The sequence below is a fragment of the Orycteropus afer genome, unplaced genomic scaffold, assembly GCF_000298275.1.
Source record: "Orycteropus afer afer isolate SDZICR_OR568_19922 unplaced genomic scaffold, OryAfe1.0 scaffold00062, whole genome shotgun sequence".
Lineage (NCBI taxonomy): Eukaryota > Metazoa > Chordata > Mammalia > Tubulidentata > Orycteropodidae > Orycteropus > Orycteropus afer.
The window spans coordinates 10,783,445-10,802,097 of record NW_006921649.1 but is presented as its reverse complement, the minus strand read 5'-3'; the positions used below and the strand labels follow the sequence as shown (position 1 = coordinate 10,802,097).

General features: G+C 36.0%; 1 protein-coding gene across 1 annotated transcript in view; it reads right to left on the bottom strand.

The window, feature by feature from the left end:
- RANBP17 (RAN binding protein 17) overlaps positions 1 to 18,653 on the bottom strand; it is a 533,584-nt gene that overhangs the window by 131,665 nt on the left and 383,266 nt on the right. The window contains exons 15-16 of the mRNA XM_007939761.2: positions 4,121 to 4,194; positions 2,957 to 3,037 (exon numbers count right to left, since the gene is read on the bottom strand). Coding sequence (XP_007937952.1) covers positions 2,957 to 3,037; positions 4,121 to 4,194 — 155 coding nt within the window. The remainder of the gene's footprint in view (positions 1 to 2,956; positions 3,038 to 4,120; positions 4,195 to 18,653) is intronic.

Here is an 18,653-nt window from a genome sequence, read left to right as displayed (position 1 = left end):
TTCAAACCCACCAGCCACTCCTCGGAAGGAAGATGGGGCAATCTACTTCCATAGTGATACTGCCTTGGAAACCCAAGGAGGGGTCGCTATGGGTCAGGTCCGACTCGACGGCACATAACAACAACAACAACAACAGGCTCTCTGAAAATGTGGCCTGCCTTTCCCCGGGGAGGACAAAGTTCTATAAAGAAGTGTCTTTTTCTGTACCTGATTTTTATGTTTCAGACACATAATCCAGCTCCATTTTCTAATTACTTCAAGGAGGAAGTTCTGAAAGTATAGTCCCTGAACTGCCAGTATCATCAGCATCATCTGAGTCTTGTTAGAAGTGCAAATTATCAGGCTCAGCCAAGGACCCACTGAAACAGAAACTCTGGAGAAAGGTCCAGCTATGTCTTCTAGGTGATTGTGATGCTTACTGAAGTTAGAGATCACTGCCTTAAGGCAACTGAACATGAAGCTTTTGTTGTTGTTGTTATGTGCCATCGAGTCAAACCCGACTCATAGCTATCCCTCCTTGGGTTTCCGAGGCAGTATCATTACGGAAGTAGGATTGCCCAACCTTCCTTCCGAGGAGTGGCTGGTGGGTTTGAACCGCCAGCCATCTGGTTAGCAGGCAAGTGTCTTAGCCACTATGCTATCAGAGCTCCCAATGAAGCTTTTAGCATTTCCTAAAAATGAGGATCTTCTGTGGTTTCAATTTCCAGACCAGTCGTCAAATACAAGAACACCAAAGTACAAAGACTAGTTTTAAGCATCATAAACACTGAATAAGCATCATAAACACTGAATAAGCATCATAAACTCTGAAGCAGATTAAAGAGGGAAAAAAAAAAACCTTTGAATATTGATATATAAACATAATTCCATTAATAGAGGGCCAATAAGTGATGATTTTTTATCTCATGTAACTGTTCCTATTGCTGAAGGGTTCCATCTTGTTTTCAAAGCAGAAACAATGCAATGCTTTAAAATCAGGATTAAAAAACACATTATAAGAAAGGAATCGATTGGAAACAACAAACATGCATTAGGTAACCAGCAATTGCACTGAAATAGATACACCACTCACGTATTCCATTATGTAAATGAATTCAAAGATATTTCAGGACTGATCAGCTGGAAGGGACATAATGATTTATAATTCAAATAACTGAGCACTGAAATCAAATTGAGCTAATATATATTTCTAAATATGCAAACCTGAAATAATTGTTAAAAAATATAAATCAGTGTATCCATGTTGAATTCATTCATATCTCTTGGTTTAAAATGTTACAGCTTTTAAACTTTTATTTAACAAGTTTTTTGAAAATACAATTTTTTATTAACTTTAGAAGAAGTGTTCAAAAGAAATAAACAGCTTGTAAAATAAAAGGTTATAATTTTAGGATTAAGGGATAGTTCAATAGATACAACATGATAAGAAAAGATTCCTAAAAACAGATACAATTAGGCATTATGCAAATTATACTAAAAAGAATACAAATCAAACTGATTTTACACTAAGTTTCAACTTCAACTTAAAACAGGGTAAATCTAAACAATAGATAAGTACTAGAGAATAACACAGGCTTCTTTCCATATAATGTGCTCTCAAGTAATTCATTGTGAAAAGGCTGGAGTTTACAATACTAGGAAGTACTTATAAACCACTTCATATGTTAGAAATAAAGAGTATTTCAGCATTATTATTGAAAAAAAATACAGGTTGAGTTTTTTTTTATTTTTTTAATAAGAAAAAATACATATCTTTAAAAGCCAAAATGACCACTGGAATTGGGTTGTACATCACTTTCCAGTAAAAAGGAAAAACAGCCTGGACAGGTGTAATTTATCATTTTTCTGATTTAATATCAAAGAAATATATTAAAATAATAAAAAGAATCCTGAAATCCTCAAAATTTGTAGTGATAAATAGCCCTCCCTGTCTTTATTGCATTATACCTACTAACAGAAATATTGCATGGTGGATTTTGCCAGACAAGGACGATTATTTTCCAATAAAAAGTTGCATATTAAATTCCAGCACAAAAGTGGGTGTCTAATACTTTGGAAATCTTTTATGGTTTGCCAAGGAACACAATTTTAAACTTAACTAATACAAACATATTCCTGGAGTGAACCTATATTAAAGGTTTCCACCCAACCCCACCCATTTCCAGAATGTTGTTCTTATATTAAAACATCAGCTAATCTTAGTGGTTAACTAAACCAACACTTATTTTTCATAACTCTATACATCTGATAGCTGACATGTAAAAGACAATCTACATGCTACTTCTCTCATTGTTAGAAAGATAATAATACAATCTAATAAATGATTTTTCATTTTAGATTTAAAAAAACCTGTTCAAGGGAAAAATCTAAGCATTTAATTTGTAATGGGAAATCTTACTATACAGTAAATAAGATTTTGATTTGGGAGGGCCAATAATCAAAGAAGTGGTTTAAAAAAACTTACAATTTTCATCCTACTATTCCTTTGTGCCTCTTGACTAACGAAAATGATGTTCTTTTCAACTGAATATTCAAAATACATTTACTCTTAAGATTCAGTTTTCATAACATATTTTAACCATTTTGACCTTAAAATTAGTCACACATTTTGCTTTAGAACAAGAACTTCTTAACAAATATGCAAAACCATGGACTTAAAGCACATTTGGTTGCATACTTTCTCATGTAACAATTTATTGATCTTGGTAAACTAACTAGTTATGAATCTATATATCCATATAAATTGGATTATGATTCTGAATAAGTGCTTCATAACATGTAGCCAATGTAAACCTTTCCAAAGAATGCATTTACAGAGAAGGCTAAATGAAAGGCATTATGTTAAAAACAAAAACAAAACAACTCACAAACATTACAAATAAGGAAAATACCTGGCTGTAGAAAGTGGTTGTTAAGTTGCTTATATATAATATCAGATATATAATAAAAAGGATATCCAACAGAAAGGTCATTTAGGAACTGAAGGGTCCTTGAAATTACAGGCTCACATCTTCCCCAGTATTTAAGGTTTGTAACACTAAATAGGGACAACAAAAACAAAAAAAAGTTTTAATTATCAGTAAGGTATTCGCTTGTGTAGGGAGAACCATGGAAATTATACATACCCTCATGTAAGTTAGATGACTGAAATCACAAATCTCTCATACAGTAAAAAGCAGTTTCAAATACCAATGGGACATTTTCTACTCTATTCTTTTTATAGTGCATTCAAAATTATATACCATCTACAATGAACATTATTCTCTAAATGGTGTATAATTCCATAAATTTTGGTTTGTAAATTAAAAAGTTTCCTAAGTATTTCACAGAAGAAACATTAAGTCTGTATTAAAAACAAACATATTAGAGAGTGAAAGCAGGAGTTACAAAGGGAGTCAGTCAAACAGAGGCTCACAGTTTACTATCAAGGAACGAATCATCAAACTCCAAGACTCACTTCCTATGAAGTGGCTCTGACACTCACTCCTTATGATGATGATAGTTTATCTAGCTATGTTTTCTGCAGCAAGACAGTGCCGGCTATCTGTAAAAGTGGAATGCCAAGGGGAGGCATACAGGTTTAGCCTAAGTGCACAAAGTTGTATCTATGTGTACGCATTAGTTAATTCTGCTAATATTAAAAGGCTAGTTGAAGGACACTCTTCCATGAATATGTCTCTTAGCCATAGGTTCCTGTTAAAACCAATGAATGCGCTGTCTTAAGGCAATCAGATGTCTCTCAATGATTTCAATTTGCAATAATCTCTTCAGATGGTTTTTGAAATTGGATAATAATAATAATGAAGTTATCTAATCGACCTTACGAGGTACTTGTTTGCTAATAAATTTTTTTAAACCATGTTTTGATGTCATATGGATATCATGACAAATTAGAATGTTGTTTGGATGGTATTTGGGTTTCAAATATGTGAAATTAACTTTCAGTTAAAAAAACGACACTACTATTCCAAGAATTAATGCATAATTTTAAAATCCTTTATTTAAAAACAATTCAGTGTATCTGTGAAGAGATTTAAATAGTAAAGATATTCAGAATTGACTTGATGGCAACTAACAACAACAACAAAAGCAAAATCAAAGAACTAAAGTAAGAACTCACATTTTTGTCATGAATGTTTCTAGAACGTGGTTATCATCTGTTATTCCTAAGACTTCTGACATACGGGCATATACCTGCATGAAAACATTTCATTGTTAACAGCTTTAATGTTAACATATATTTTCAAAAAACTATTCAAACTAAACAAATAGAAAACTTAATGCATTGGTGCATCCACGGATGAGGACAGCAAATGAAGGACTTAAATTAAAAATAAAAGTTTTTAAATTTACTAGCACTTCCTTCTAAGAATTACCTCTCTTTCTGAAATAAATACACACAAAGAGATACATACACACACACATACATACACGTACTTTACTCCCACCCATTCCATATAATTTCTTTTTCTCAAAATGGTAGTGATCCTTTTCTCAAAGATGGGTGCAGGCATGCAAAGGACTGGAAAGTGCCTCAACAAATGGCTCTAACATTATAAAATCGCCATCTAGTCCAGATTTCCAGCAAAACATCAACTAACTCAGGTTACATAAAGCAGTTATAAAAAAAATGAGGATTTAAAAAATCAAATGAAGGTAAAGAATTTAAAGAAATTCTTCCCCAATATCCCCTAATTAAGCTCCCCCAAATATAAGTGGCAGGTCTTACTTTCCATGCTGAAATTGAAATCCCAAGCTTAGGATTCTCTGCTGAAAACATCAGGGACTGGAAATCCACTGAGCTTTCAATTAGGGAGTGTTGGTTGCTGAGTTTTGGGTGCAACATTTTAGTCCCAACCCCAATGACAATGAGCTTATAAACACATATTTCACTCCAAGTGGGAGAATGCCACCGGCAGCCAATGGAATGCCCCTAGTAGCCTGGCAAAGCTGAGAGGTAGGTTGACACCTCCATACTCCCTGATGTTCTGGTGTGATTCCAGGTTATCCCTGCCAGGCACTAGTTGTATGGGTGATTTCTCTTTTGTGATTTGATCCCCTATGATTATGTTCTCTCACTTTCTCCTGATTTGCCCCTTGCCTATGGTATAGCAATTTAGCTTCCACTTCCTCTGCTGTCTGTTTTTTCATATGTAAACACCAGCCTGATATAATGCCATAGGTAATGAAGGTAAGATAAAAATCAGGGCACCACAAATCATTCAAAGTTATAGGGTTATACAGGGGAGGAAAGCTGTTCATTGCAGAAATCTCTTATCTGGACTTTGAGCACCAACCAAACCAGAAGCTTGTATTCTAGAATTTCAATCTAAAGCCTATGTCCAGAAGGATCCCCAGACTGTTAAATGAATTGAAAGGAGGGAGGGAGAGAGGGAGGAAGAGAGAGAGATGAGGAGAGAAGGGGCAGAAAGGTAGGGTGGAGAGGCTGTGGGAGAAAGGGAAAGGAAGATTGGTTTTCAGATTCTTATTGTATCTTCTGCTAACTTCTGAGCCCTAAGGAAAAGCATTTCAACAACTGTATCCTTGACTATGCCCACAAGGGCAGGTATCATCTCTTATAGATTGAAATTGTCACTATGACTTATAAGATATAAGGGTCTGGGAGGGAGCTAGGGAGAGAGAACCTAGGGAAGTTAGTTATCACCAATCCTGCATGATCAAAAACCAAACCAAGCCAAACTCACTGTCGTCGAGTTGGATCCTACTCATAGTGACCCTTCCTTGGGTTTCCAAGGTGGTATCACTATGGAAGTGGATTGCCCATCCTTCCTTCCAAGAAGTGGCTGGTGGGTTTGAACAACCAGCCTTCTGATTAGCAGTAAAATGCCTTAGGCACTATGCTGCCAAAGCTCTCCCTCCATGATCAGATATCTTCAAATACCTAGAAATCTCAAAGGAAGAATGGCAAGTAGAAAGGGTTATCTCACCATGCTCCAAAACCTCTCTCATGGATGGCAATGAACTGAACCCTTAGGAAATATGGATAATGACAGGACTAATGGCATACAAGGTCCTTCACAAGACTAGGCCCAAAATGACCTCATCTTTGACCACCATTTCCCTCAACTTCAAGTCATACTGAAATGCTGATGGATCACTGAAGCTTCTCATGTGACTTCTGATCTCTGTGCAGTCATGTGCTGTTCATTTTGCCTGAATCAGCCATCTTTCTCCTCTTCCCCTAATGACCATTCAAATGTCATCTCCTCTGAAGCCTTCTTTAGCACCGAGGCAGAATGAATTCCACTTGCCTTTACGTTCCACAGTATTTGGTTCATTCCTTTATCATTGTGCTTTTCACATTGTAACTGGGTGTCCATCTCCCCTACTACATTGCAACTCCTTGAGGGCTGGTATTGTGCCTTATTCTTTGTGTCCCAGCACCTAACACAATATTTGTCAAGTAAATAATACATGTGTGCTTAATGTATAATGGCAAGAGTCAGGATCTGGATCCACTGGGACTATATTATAATGTGACTATTACACAGACTATGAAAAATGAAGATCTTTCTTATTAAAACATATATTGGATTCCACGGACAAAAGACACAGGATCATAAATTACAACAGAAAGAAGAAGAGAGGATAGCTTATATTGTTATTTTTCAAACTATGAATATCTGCAACCATCTTTAAACCATCTTTAAACTTTTTATTTTAGCAGTACATTTTTCAAATGAAATCTTTCAAATATGCCTTATTTTTAGAATTAGATAACAGTGGGGACTCAACACCCTACTGGCTGCCTTGTTGTCCCAATTTTGTTCCCTCCCACAGCCACAGAGACTGTGTTCCTAACTCTGACTGTAATTATAAAGGCACTTTCATGTAACAAAGTTGAAAGCATGGGTGGAATAGTTTAAACTGGCCCTCCTACAACTCAGAGCACAAATTTTTCTGATAGTACAAGGGTCATCCTTATAGATAAACACAATTAATAATAACTCCATACTTTTGACATATTGGTTTATGGGAAAGGACATGAGGATGAGATTATCTCAACTAGCTTATTTTCTTCTCATTATGTTTACATCTTTCTTTTTCTATCCCCTCCAGATTAGTGTTCTTATTTTGAACAACATGATGACTACATTGTATTTTCGTAAAATCAAACTTCACATTTGATTAAGTGGCTACTTTGATGGCAAAGCTCAGATTTTTTATAATTTTGATTTTAACTATGACACACTGCACAATAAAAATATTTTTTAAAATTATTAAAATGTTAGTTTTAACATTTAAAACATTTAGAAAATATATCCTTTTTCATTGGTGGTTCTTATCAAGAAAAGCTTTCTTGATGTGTCCCCAGTGTTCAAAAGAGGAGAAAGCTATGCAGGCAGGTCTGTTGTGCTCTGCTGTCAAAACAGTTTCTCAAAGCATCAAATTTGACCCAATAAGATACTAGAAAAAACAGTCAACATTGACACATGGCAGTGCTTTAATCCACAATTATCCTTGTAACTTGCACCATTCCTTTTATCATCCATTAGCTTTGATTCCCATTATCCCATCTAGAACTGTGTCAACGCTTTTGTCCTTGGGGACTTCTCTCCACTACTAGGATCTGACAGTCAAGCTTGAGTACTAAACAGGATCATTACCTCTTAAATCTACTTATCTGATCTACTGAATAGTAAATTGAAAAGCTCATTAAGAGCAACAATCTGATTTGTTTTCACGTGTGACAGGGTCATTTAAAATCAATGTATGATTACAGCATTTTTTTCTAAAAGAATGTCTCACAATTTCCAAGGTACCTTATCATTCAAAGAACATGCAAATAATATGAAAATGTTTCCAAACATTTGGAATTTATATCATAGACATTAAAACCTTCATCAAATAATTTGGAGGTGGGGAGTAATTTGTCCAGTGAGGATGTATCTACAAAACTGTTTATATCATAAGATACAAGCCTATGAAAGTTTTCTACAGAAAAAATTTTAGCACAATGTTTAGGGGTTTTCAACACTTTGCAACAGTTCATCACAAACAATTGTTTTATAACAGCAAGAAAAAAAAGCATCTATCACAATACTCATTTTAAGAAAGGATATAGGAGTTAGCATAGGACTGCAAGAAGAGAGAGAGAGAGAAAAAAAGCCTTATATTTAGTTTATAGATTCCTAATCTTTTGTTTCAAGATCAATTAATTGATCATAATGAAAAATTATAAGCAAAAACTAAGAAATCAGAGACTAAATCCATTGTATTGTCAAGGATGACAATATAATATAGCTGAATAGATAGATGCCTTTGGTTAGGTTTCAGATAGCCAGACCCGCACACGCTGGAACCATTTTTGCCTGCCTTGCACCTTCATCTCTCCATTAGACTATAAGCTTCGTTAGGGTAGAGATGATGCTTTCCTGTATCTCCCACAGCTAATACTCAATAAATGTTGTTAAATGAACAAAAAGAATGTAAAATGTACATTTTTGGCTGATTTAATTTCAGTCATAATTTTCCACAAAAGGAAAACAATCCAAAAAATGTGTGTTTTTAAACAGAACTTTTTTTTTCTTTCCCCCTGTAAAATAGTATATTCACAATCCTATTCTCCAAGGGTGAACATGGGCAAAATTTTGTTATTTAAAAAAGTATAGTTTTAATGCTTAAATAATATTTCTGGAAGGGCTCTCCTAGATCCAGTAAACAGAACTCTCTTCTTCCTTTGAAATCCCAGAGCATTCATAGTTGCCACCCAGTTATGTGCACTGCTCATACAGTACAATAAAATATGATCTTGTTGTAGTATTAATTTTCTATGCAAATATATCCCCCTCCTCCAGTTTGAACACAAGTCCCTTGAGGGGGGAAAATGTCTATTGTTTGCATCTCTAGTAGTGCTTAGAATACCACCTTGATAAACATAGCAAAGTAGAAAGAGCATAGGCTTTGATTTCAAAGATATCTGAATTTGAATTTTATATCTGCCACAAACTAGCTGTTACTTAAAGTCTCTGAATCTTGGTTTCCTCCCTGTAAAACAGGAATAATGATAATAATACCTACTTTAATGGGATTTTGGAAAGATTAAATAATAACATCTCACAGAGCCTGACACTTAGTAGTTACTGAACAATATGGTGGTTCTCTTCCCATCCTTTTCATGGACCTAACTTTACAGTAGGTGCTAAACTATAACTTAACGCCTTCTCAGACAAGGCCTGTCACATAAAAAATAACACAAAGGTAAGAATGTGCTTACCTTGAAGATTTTCACATGGCATAAGGTTAAAATAAACACAATCTTAAAATTTGTGTCAATAACTAAAATCTCTACACATATATAACTGAAATCTCTACTTATATATTCAGTCAGTTAACACATTTTAGTCTCAGTCAGAAATTATATATGTTAAAGGTATAAAGCAATTCCTTTAAAAGTTAATGATACAAAAACAATTCTTTCTACTTCTAAATTGTTGTCTTTTCCAGTTGTCATTGAATCAATTCCAACTCATGGCAACCTCATGTGTTGCAGAGTAGAAAGACCTGTGCTCCATAGGATTTTCAAGGCCATGATGTTTCAGAAGCAGCTCTCTCTTCTGAGGTACCTCTGGGTGGACTTGAACCACTAACCTTCCAATAGCCAAGTGCTTAACTTAAACCACCAAACTTTCAGTAGTCAAATGCTTAAGTGCTTGCACCACCCACGTACTCTGGTTATTGTCTTAGATGCTAGAAAAATCACCCATTTAAGCCAGTCTCCATTTCTCCAGTTTTGAAATACAGAAACTAGTTAGAAATGCAAGAAATTATCATTACAGAATTAAGAAAGGTATGCTCCTAAAAAAATCGTTTTAATATGTTTATTTTATTTCTATTTAATTCACTGCAAGGCTCTTATAAATTTCAGAAAAGAGCATTTGGGTATGTACTTAATGCTTCAATGACCTAATAGTTTTTGATTCTCAACTAATCCAATGAGAGATACTGCCTGGATATTTGCAAATAGCTAGTATGATCTTATATGTAGTTTTAAAAAGGAAAACCAGACAAGGGTATAAACATACAAATAGCAATAAGATTTTGAGTTGTAAGATTAATTTAATGAAGAATAAAAGCATGTGCTATGATAATTTTTAAAAATTCTTTTCTTTTTCCCTTCCTAATCCTTGGTCTTGGGTATCTGCAGCTTTTTCTCTAACATTCTGGTTATAACTTTGAAGAAACTAATTATGCCAATCCTTAAATTTCAAGTAGATTACAGAACTGGGAAACCCAGAATATTAGTTCCTAAAGGTTGTATGGATATATAATGACAGTCACAGAAATTCAATAACAGCCCTCTATGAAATGTACTCAAAAGCACCACATGAAACAAATTAAAAAGAACAATGAATCTTTCATTCTGTGCAAATAAGAAAATAAGAGAAAATGCTGGTTCTATAGGTTTTCATAAGAGTTGTTATAATGAATTAAGATTTTGGATAATGAATCTTCAGAAAATTACAGTAAGTTAATACCCTTAGGCCTCCTATAAATGTTTAAGATGTTATAACATTTCAAAGAGCTTTAGCACACTGTAAGCAGGCTCAATGCAGAAAATCAGCAGTGCTGTGGAAATCAACAACAAAATATCCTGCCATTAAATGATATACTTTTCCTGAACCAATTTATTCTAAAAAATTCACACTCAATAACACAAAATCAATCCCAGAAAATTTCAAAAGAAAGTAATTGTGAATTTTAAAGTATTGTTTCAATCTATCAAAATGACTTATCAGTCAAGGTTTTTAACTGGTTGTAATTTAGTAAAACAAACCTGTCACTAGAAAGGGAACAATATAATGAAAGTATTTATTCTCCTTAGGCACAGAATTTAGGAACTCAGTGTGAACTCACTTATTATGAGCAAGACAAAGATTTTCATATTTTTGTCCCAGGCTTCAAGTATCCTTGAGGTCAATACAGTGTTTCCTGTAAGAGAGACGACTCCATCAAAGTGAAAGGTGTTGGTAGGGGAGGGAGCAGGAGGGATGTAAGAGGAAACTAATAGAGCATCTAATCACTTGGATCTAAACCATTTGGAGCTAAAGATACTGAGCTCTTTCATTAACGTTCAAAGCAGAATAAAACATGACCGTCACAGTGAATGTATCAACACATCAAAAGAATTTATAATATCATCACCATTGCTGCACATTAAACACACAAATTTAGTGACACTGAAAAGATCTTTATTAATCTTGGCTGGCTAATTATTTAAAATATCACTAAATATAGGAACAAAATTAAGTAGGACAATCCTTTGGCAGAATTTAATTTTAAAACCATAATTTATGTTAGAAACCAAGTGGTAAAATGTTAGGAGTCAGCTTGCCTTATTCAGTGGAGTACAGAATGGCATTTAAAGAAAAGACGGTTATAAAGGTGTAAAATAAACATGCATGCTAAGTATTTATTTCAATTAGATTTCTGAACCTACCATCTGTGGTAGCCATCTTGCTAAGGGGACATGCACCTAACAAATCTTAAAAGAGGCATTCCCAATCTGCTTGAATAAGCCATTGTATAAGAAAACTTGGAGCGATCACTTTGGCCTCACATTGCCTTCGCTCCACATCCTGTGGCACAAACATGAACTCAGCAGGTTGGGGTACAGGGCTGCCTGCTGCCTTGTGATAATCCTCTCTCCCAGTAGGGGACTCCACTGATGCATGGCTAAGAACATGCTTCCTCTTTTGCTTGCACCGCAGTGGGGTGTCCATTCCTAACTTGGGCCCAAATCCAGACTGCTAAGGAAGGTGGAAAAGTTAGAGGACTCCAGATGCTGCTAGAGATATTTTCGGATTAGTTTCTAAATAACCATTTATTAGAAAGAGGTGCACAATGTACAGTGTTAAAACTGGTAATTTTGGAGCAGTTCTTTCCCTCCTGCCACCCCCAACCAGATCTAAGGTCTAACTACCACCTGTTCAACAGAAGCTGGCTGTTTGCCTCATTTTCCTTCAGGGAGCCAATGACTAAGGATCTCCACCAGCATGAACCTAATGCCTCCCGACAGGCCTCCACTAGCCAAGAGGGACCAGGGTCGAGTGCACCAGTTATTGGTCACAGGATACACAGCCCATAGAAAGACTCCTGTGGTGCAACCAGCTGAAAGCCAACCAGAGAAGATGGTCAGTATACATTTGTCCTGACACAGCTTTGCTCCTGCTGGCTGCCAACTCACTCCATGGCTGGGGCCAAGCTTCTGTTAAACTAGTCTTCTGTGGATAAAGGCATGGTATGTCCTGGGTAAATAAATATTTTATCTCTCCAAGGCCATTCAATAAGAAACTAACCATGACTATGGCACAAGACTACTGGTAGAAGACTTGACTAATTTTGATTGAGGGTTTTCACACCATGGTTTGAAGGGAGCATTTCAGAATTTAAAGAACAAGTTATAATTCTTTGCAACAGCAGTTTGCAAGAGTGGCATGATTAGATTTTAGAGCAAAGAAGCTGAGGTTAGATAAAGTTTGTGAGAAAGTGATGGTGGAGGTAGGGAATTGGAAAATAAAATAATTTTCTTTATTCTAATCCTCCATACCTCTGAAAGGTGTCAGACAGAAAACGCTCTAGCAAAATGAATACACGTGCTCTAAACACTGTTCAATAACAGATGCTATTCAATGTAGCCAAATAAACTTTCTCTTTTCAGGTATGAATAACTGATTATTATACTCAATAATAATGTATAATCATGTTACACTCAAGAAACCTAGGCTGCTTTCACGTAACACAACCACATTAATCAGTCTTACAATTAGTACTATTTATTAGCTGACTATTGAACATTTGGCTACCAAACATGCACACTACAGGACTATACATCGCATAAAAAAGGGGACCAAGACAAAGCACTGCTACACTTATCACTGTGAGCACAGGCCTATTTTAGTTACAAAAATCTGGGGCTCTGTTGAGACAAGCATGGACACTGGTGATCCACCACCATAACTTACCTTAGCTATTTTCCAATCCTTCTCTGGAACTGTGGGCACATCCCTCCTCAGGCATACAACCTAAAAAGCATAGGGTTTAGGGACTTGCCATCTGGTGCCAGGGATAAAGGAGAAGCAGAAGGCCTTCTCAACCTCAGATACAGGAAGGAAGTAGTTCAGGACCCATATGACTGTCACTTAAAATATTCTTGGGACTTTGATTTTATTCTGGAGCTCATGAGCACAGGCACTGTAAAGTTCTATTCAGTGTCTAGATGTGATTACAATTGCTTTACTTCAATGGAATAATTCAAGAAACCAATTTCCAAAGGCTAGCTTTTAAACAGAACAAGTTATAAGTAATACTTGGCAGTAACCATTTTTAAGAATCTCTTAGTACTTGGTTGTTTCCCATGGGCACTCTCCTTATGCAAGTGTGACAACTAGGGCAAATGATTTAAGTAGGCCAAGGTACCTTCTTTTGAGTAAATGTATATCTTTAATAAACAGAACTCATTTCTGTAGCCATTCAGAAGCTAAGTAAATTGTATTGAGTCTTACACCACTTGATCTAATTCTTGCATCCCCTCCCCAATTCTCTAAAGACAAACCAAATTATAGTACAGTGGGTGTTAAGACTTCACTAGGTCCCTATCTTCACTTTTAACACTTCATTTTATTATTGATACAATTCTATTTCTGCTTCTAAAATGCCTCTTGGAAATCATGTCCCACTTCCTATATACAAAACCACTTCTGCACGTTTCTCCTAAGAGATACTCAACTCTCTATCCCTATAGGAAGAACAACTACAATAGTCTACAAGTAGACTCAAGTGAGCAATTAGGGACCAAGGAATAAAAAAAAGGATGTCAAAACATCATCCATATTTTTACTACTCTGTCAAATCAGTTATTTCATTTTGCCCCAATTATATTCTCAAATTTTACTTGAAAATTGTACTACATCCTTTGTACATTCATGTTCTCTCACAGTAGCCTGTTAATGAAAACTTTATTGTTGTTATGCTTGAGTCCATCATCACAGTTACTGTGTCAATCCGTCTCATTGAAAGTCTTCCCCTTTTTCACTGACACTCTATTTTATCCAGCATGATATCCTTCTCCAGGGAGTGGTCCCTTCTGACCACATGACCAAAGTACGAGAAATGTAGTCTGGCCATTCTAGTTTCTAAGGAGCATTTCAACTCTACTTCCACTAAGACAGATTTGTTCATTCTTCTAGCAGTCCATGGTATATTTACTATTCTTTGCCAACAACACAATTCAAACATATCAACTTTTCTGAGATCTTCCTTATTAATTGTCTAGCTTTCACCTACATATGAGGCTATTAAAATACCATGGTTTGGGTCAGGTGCACCTTACTTTTCAAAGTGACATCTTTGCTCTTAAACATTTTAAAGAGGTCTTTTCACAGCAGATTTTCCAATGCAATATGTCATTTGATCTCTTGACTGTTGTTTCCATAGGCACTGATCCTGCATCCCAGAAAATGAAATCCTTGACAACTTCAAAATTTTCTGTTTATCATGATGTTGCTTATGGGTTCAGCTGTGAGGATTTTTGTTTTCTTTATGTTGAAGTGCAATCCATACTGAAAGCTGCAGTCTTTGATCTTCATCAGTAAGTGTTTTATTAACAGTAAGCAGCTTGTTATCGAAAACTTTAAAACTTTAAATTACAGCAATTTTAATGGATCAGACTTCACTTTCTGAAGGTACCTCCTTCAAATACTAGTATCTGGTTTAACTTTGAGGAGGCAATGTTTGCAGCAATAGGTTAAGTCTTGCTTTTTACCATAGTCTTCCTGTTAAACAATTCTATTTTGAAAATTAGCCATAGCATGTGCAAAAACCCAACTGGCAGACCAAGCTAATACACAGTTATATTCTTCTCTCAGTACCAAGACAGAAATAAGCAAGCTTATTAAGTAAAAATGTTAGGTAACTTTAACTAGGAAGAAATACAGAATGTAGTATGTAATGTAATGTATGGGGGGTTTTGAGTGAGATTATTTGCTCACCTAGCACAGTGCTTTTGGGTTGTGGTATTGGTGCAGAATACGGAAAGTACCATGGACTGCCAGAAGAACTAACAAATCTGTCCTGGCAGAAATACAGCTGGAATGCTCCTTGGAAGTGGGAATGGCTAGACTTTGTGTCATCTACTTTGGTCATGTTGTCAGAAGGGACTATTCCCTGGAGAAGGGTATCATGCTTGGTAAAGTGGAGGGTCAGCAAAAAAGGGGAAGGCCCTCAATAAGATGGATTGACACAGTGGCTGCAATGATGGGCCCAGATATAGCAAGGATAATGAGGCTGGCACGGGACCAGGCACCGTTTCATTCTGTTGTGCATAGGGTCGTTCAGTCAGAACTGACTTGATGGCACCTAACAACAACAATAACAGCAGCACAGTGCTTAGCAGATAACAGACAATAAATATTTGTTATTTAATGAATTAACACTACAATCCTAGTTAAATAACAGTTTCTCTGAGCCTCAGTTTTTTAATCTGTAAAATGGAAATAATAATATCACAAATTAGTAGGTAGTCAAATGAGGTGGTTATGGATGGATTCTGAAGCCTAAGACTAGTTGGATTCTGCCACTTAGTGATTTTGAACAATCACAAAAGGATTTGTGTACCCTATAAGCTTTATCTCAAACAGAATATGGGGATGACAGGACTTACTTTGGAATGTTGAGAGTTAAAGTAACTAATGTATGTACAGTACTTAATAATCTTATCATAGTCTTACCATAGTCTTCCTGTTGAACAATTCTATTAAAATAATAATTATTTTATCTTGATAGATAAGAGTCCTGGCATACAGTAAAATTTCCATAAGTGTTTGTTATTATTATTACTGCTAATGCATGCTATATTATATGCAGCATTGCCAGCAGAGTTTCAGGGACATGCTTCTCCCCCCTCCCCCAAAGAGTTTTCTGTTATTATTAACTAATATATAGTCAAACATTAGTGTGATGTTAAGATTTTGAGACATGCACAAAGATGACAGTCCCTTTTCTTTGGCCTTATCTGGACTCAAACTAAGTGACTACCATCCAGTTGATTCTGACTCACAGTGACCTCCCACTGGGTTTCCAAAGCTGTGAATCTTTACAGAGCAGATTGCCTCAACTTTCTTCCATGGAGCGGCCGGTGGGTTCAAACCACCAAGATTTTGGTCAGAAGCCAAATGCCCACTACCCCATCAGAGTTCCTTATTAGGACTAGGTGCAGGAAAATAGATGTATGAGTTCTGACTTGCTTTGTGAATAGCTTAAAAGTGGTTAAGAGTTATTAGAGAAGAGAGAGCCCTAATGAAAGGTAGCATAACTCTTAATCTTCTATAATGGGGTCTAGTCTTTGAGTCTTGCCAATAATAGAAAGAGGAGCAGCAAAAGTGATGGGAAAGACAGGAGGAAAACAGAATTGCTTGTGGCATTTGGTGATTTTTTTTTTAAATCTTAAAGATTCATCTGTATCACCTAAGTCCCCAATTTCAAAGCCCTTATCTTCTTTTTTTTTTTTTTTTGAGTCACTGCAAGTTCTTGTTTCCTGTCTCCAAGACCTCTAGTTCTCAACTCACTGGGTAAGCATTTGATTGACATTCTTGTATCCAATAAATTATTAAAGTCTTCCCAATTCAGATCAGTGTTTCCATCTAATTTTCCAAGTTTTCTTTACTAACTAATACATACAGACAAGGGGTTCCAGAACACCCTCATTTGAGTTTTAAGTTATTAAAAGAGTTTTCATGTGATATTCCCCCCAGGGGGCACTCTTTCACAGTAAGAACAAAAAGGAGTCTGCCTTTCATACACAGATATAATATTATTGATCTCTGACACCTGACTGTGGGTTCTTAGTTGCAGTTCCTATAGTATGATGAATTCTAAGATCTTCTAGCTTAGTTCCCTTGCGGTTGATGGCTAGCCAGGACTAGAAGTCCAATCTGTGGTTGTGGAAATGAGTTTTTTCATTGGGAAATAAAATAGCTCAGATGGGGATGAAACTTGTGACGCTGATCTTATTAGTCACCATGCTCTGAAACTGATCCTGTCCAGACTTGTGCCTAAATATGAACTTAGGCAATCTGACATAGTGGGAAGCAAAGTGGGTTTAGAGTAGGATGATTTGGTTGAAACACAGAGTTTGCCATCAAACAAGTTTTCACTCTTTCTGAAATGCTATTTCATACCCTGTAAAATGGAGATAATCATACTTACTAAGTAGAATACTGGTGAGAAGACTAAATAAGAAAAGTAATAAGTAACTCAGCAAAGTAGTTAACACAAAGTAGAAAATTAATATAGATTAGATTAGGGTTGAAGATAAAACATATTCTGAAATGATGGTCCCTTGGCATTTCTCACTCTACATTACTTGATAATACAGGATTCATAACTTACAGCACTGATAATGTTTTAATATCCCATGCCGTGAACTTTAGGAACTTCAGGAATGTGAATGTTGGAAGGTATCATGGGTTAGGCAGCTGCATCTGCTGGGGAGAGTGGCTGCAGCCCACACCTTATAAATGCAAATGATCAAATTAAAGGAAGGAAAGTTGACAACTGGGACCACCAAGCATGGAAATATTTCTAATGAGCCAGAAAAGAAAGAGAAGAAACAGAGAAGGAAGTAACCATCAAAATTTAGATATGAAAGGGCAATAACTAGTCAAAGGGCTAAAAAGAAACACTTAAAGAACACTTAAAACAAAAATAGAAATAACAATTCCAAGCCAATGTAAAGCCACTGGCACCCCAAAGTGTCAACACATCACAACATAAACCAAAACCAAACCCACTGCCGTTGAGTCGGATCTGACTGATAGTGACTTCTCCTTGGGTTTCACTACGGAAGTAGATTGCCCAATCATCCTTCTGAGGAGTGGCTGGTGGGTTTGAACTGCCAGCCTTCTGGTTAGCAGTCAAATGCCTTAGGCACTATGCTACCAGAGCTCCTAAACATAGTTTAACATTTTACAGTATCTCTCCACCAAGAGTTTCCAACTAAACTTATTGGGTGTGGAAGATTTTGCATGGAAATGCACTTTTATGTTGTAATGGGAGTCAATCAGAAACTTTAATTTACACTGGAGAAACTTGTTTCAAAGCCAACTTTGCTCAAACACATCTATTCAGTAAAGCAAGGGATGCCGGCACTGGGGAGGCACGCAGGCCTAGAGGAAAAACAAAAGCCCAGTAAGTAAGCCAAATGTGTTTTTATATTTCAAGTATCCTTCAACAGAAATATTATGGGAAGATAAAAATTAGGAAAATACTGAACTTAACTAATTCAATAGGTTGAAAAACTATTTTGCATTTACGTTTTATAATGAAGTGCTTTTCCCACATTTGTCCCAAGGCAGCAGATGAAGTGCTATATTCACCATTGCTAATACTAGCAATTGGAACATGCTCTTTGGCAAGGCAGAAATAAGATAATTGTTCAACATAGGCTGCCTTTTCAGAAATACTGGAAGCATTGCCTGTAATTATAGACATCTGTCACTGCTAGCCACTCAGTACTAACCCTGACATCAATATACAACCATAGCACTAAACTGCCTGCAGGCATAGCAATGGAGACCAGATATGCTAGGCAGGCAATCATCTGCTTCATCCAAACTATCTGTCAAAGGTTCCCA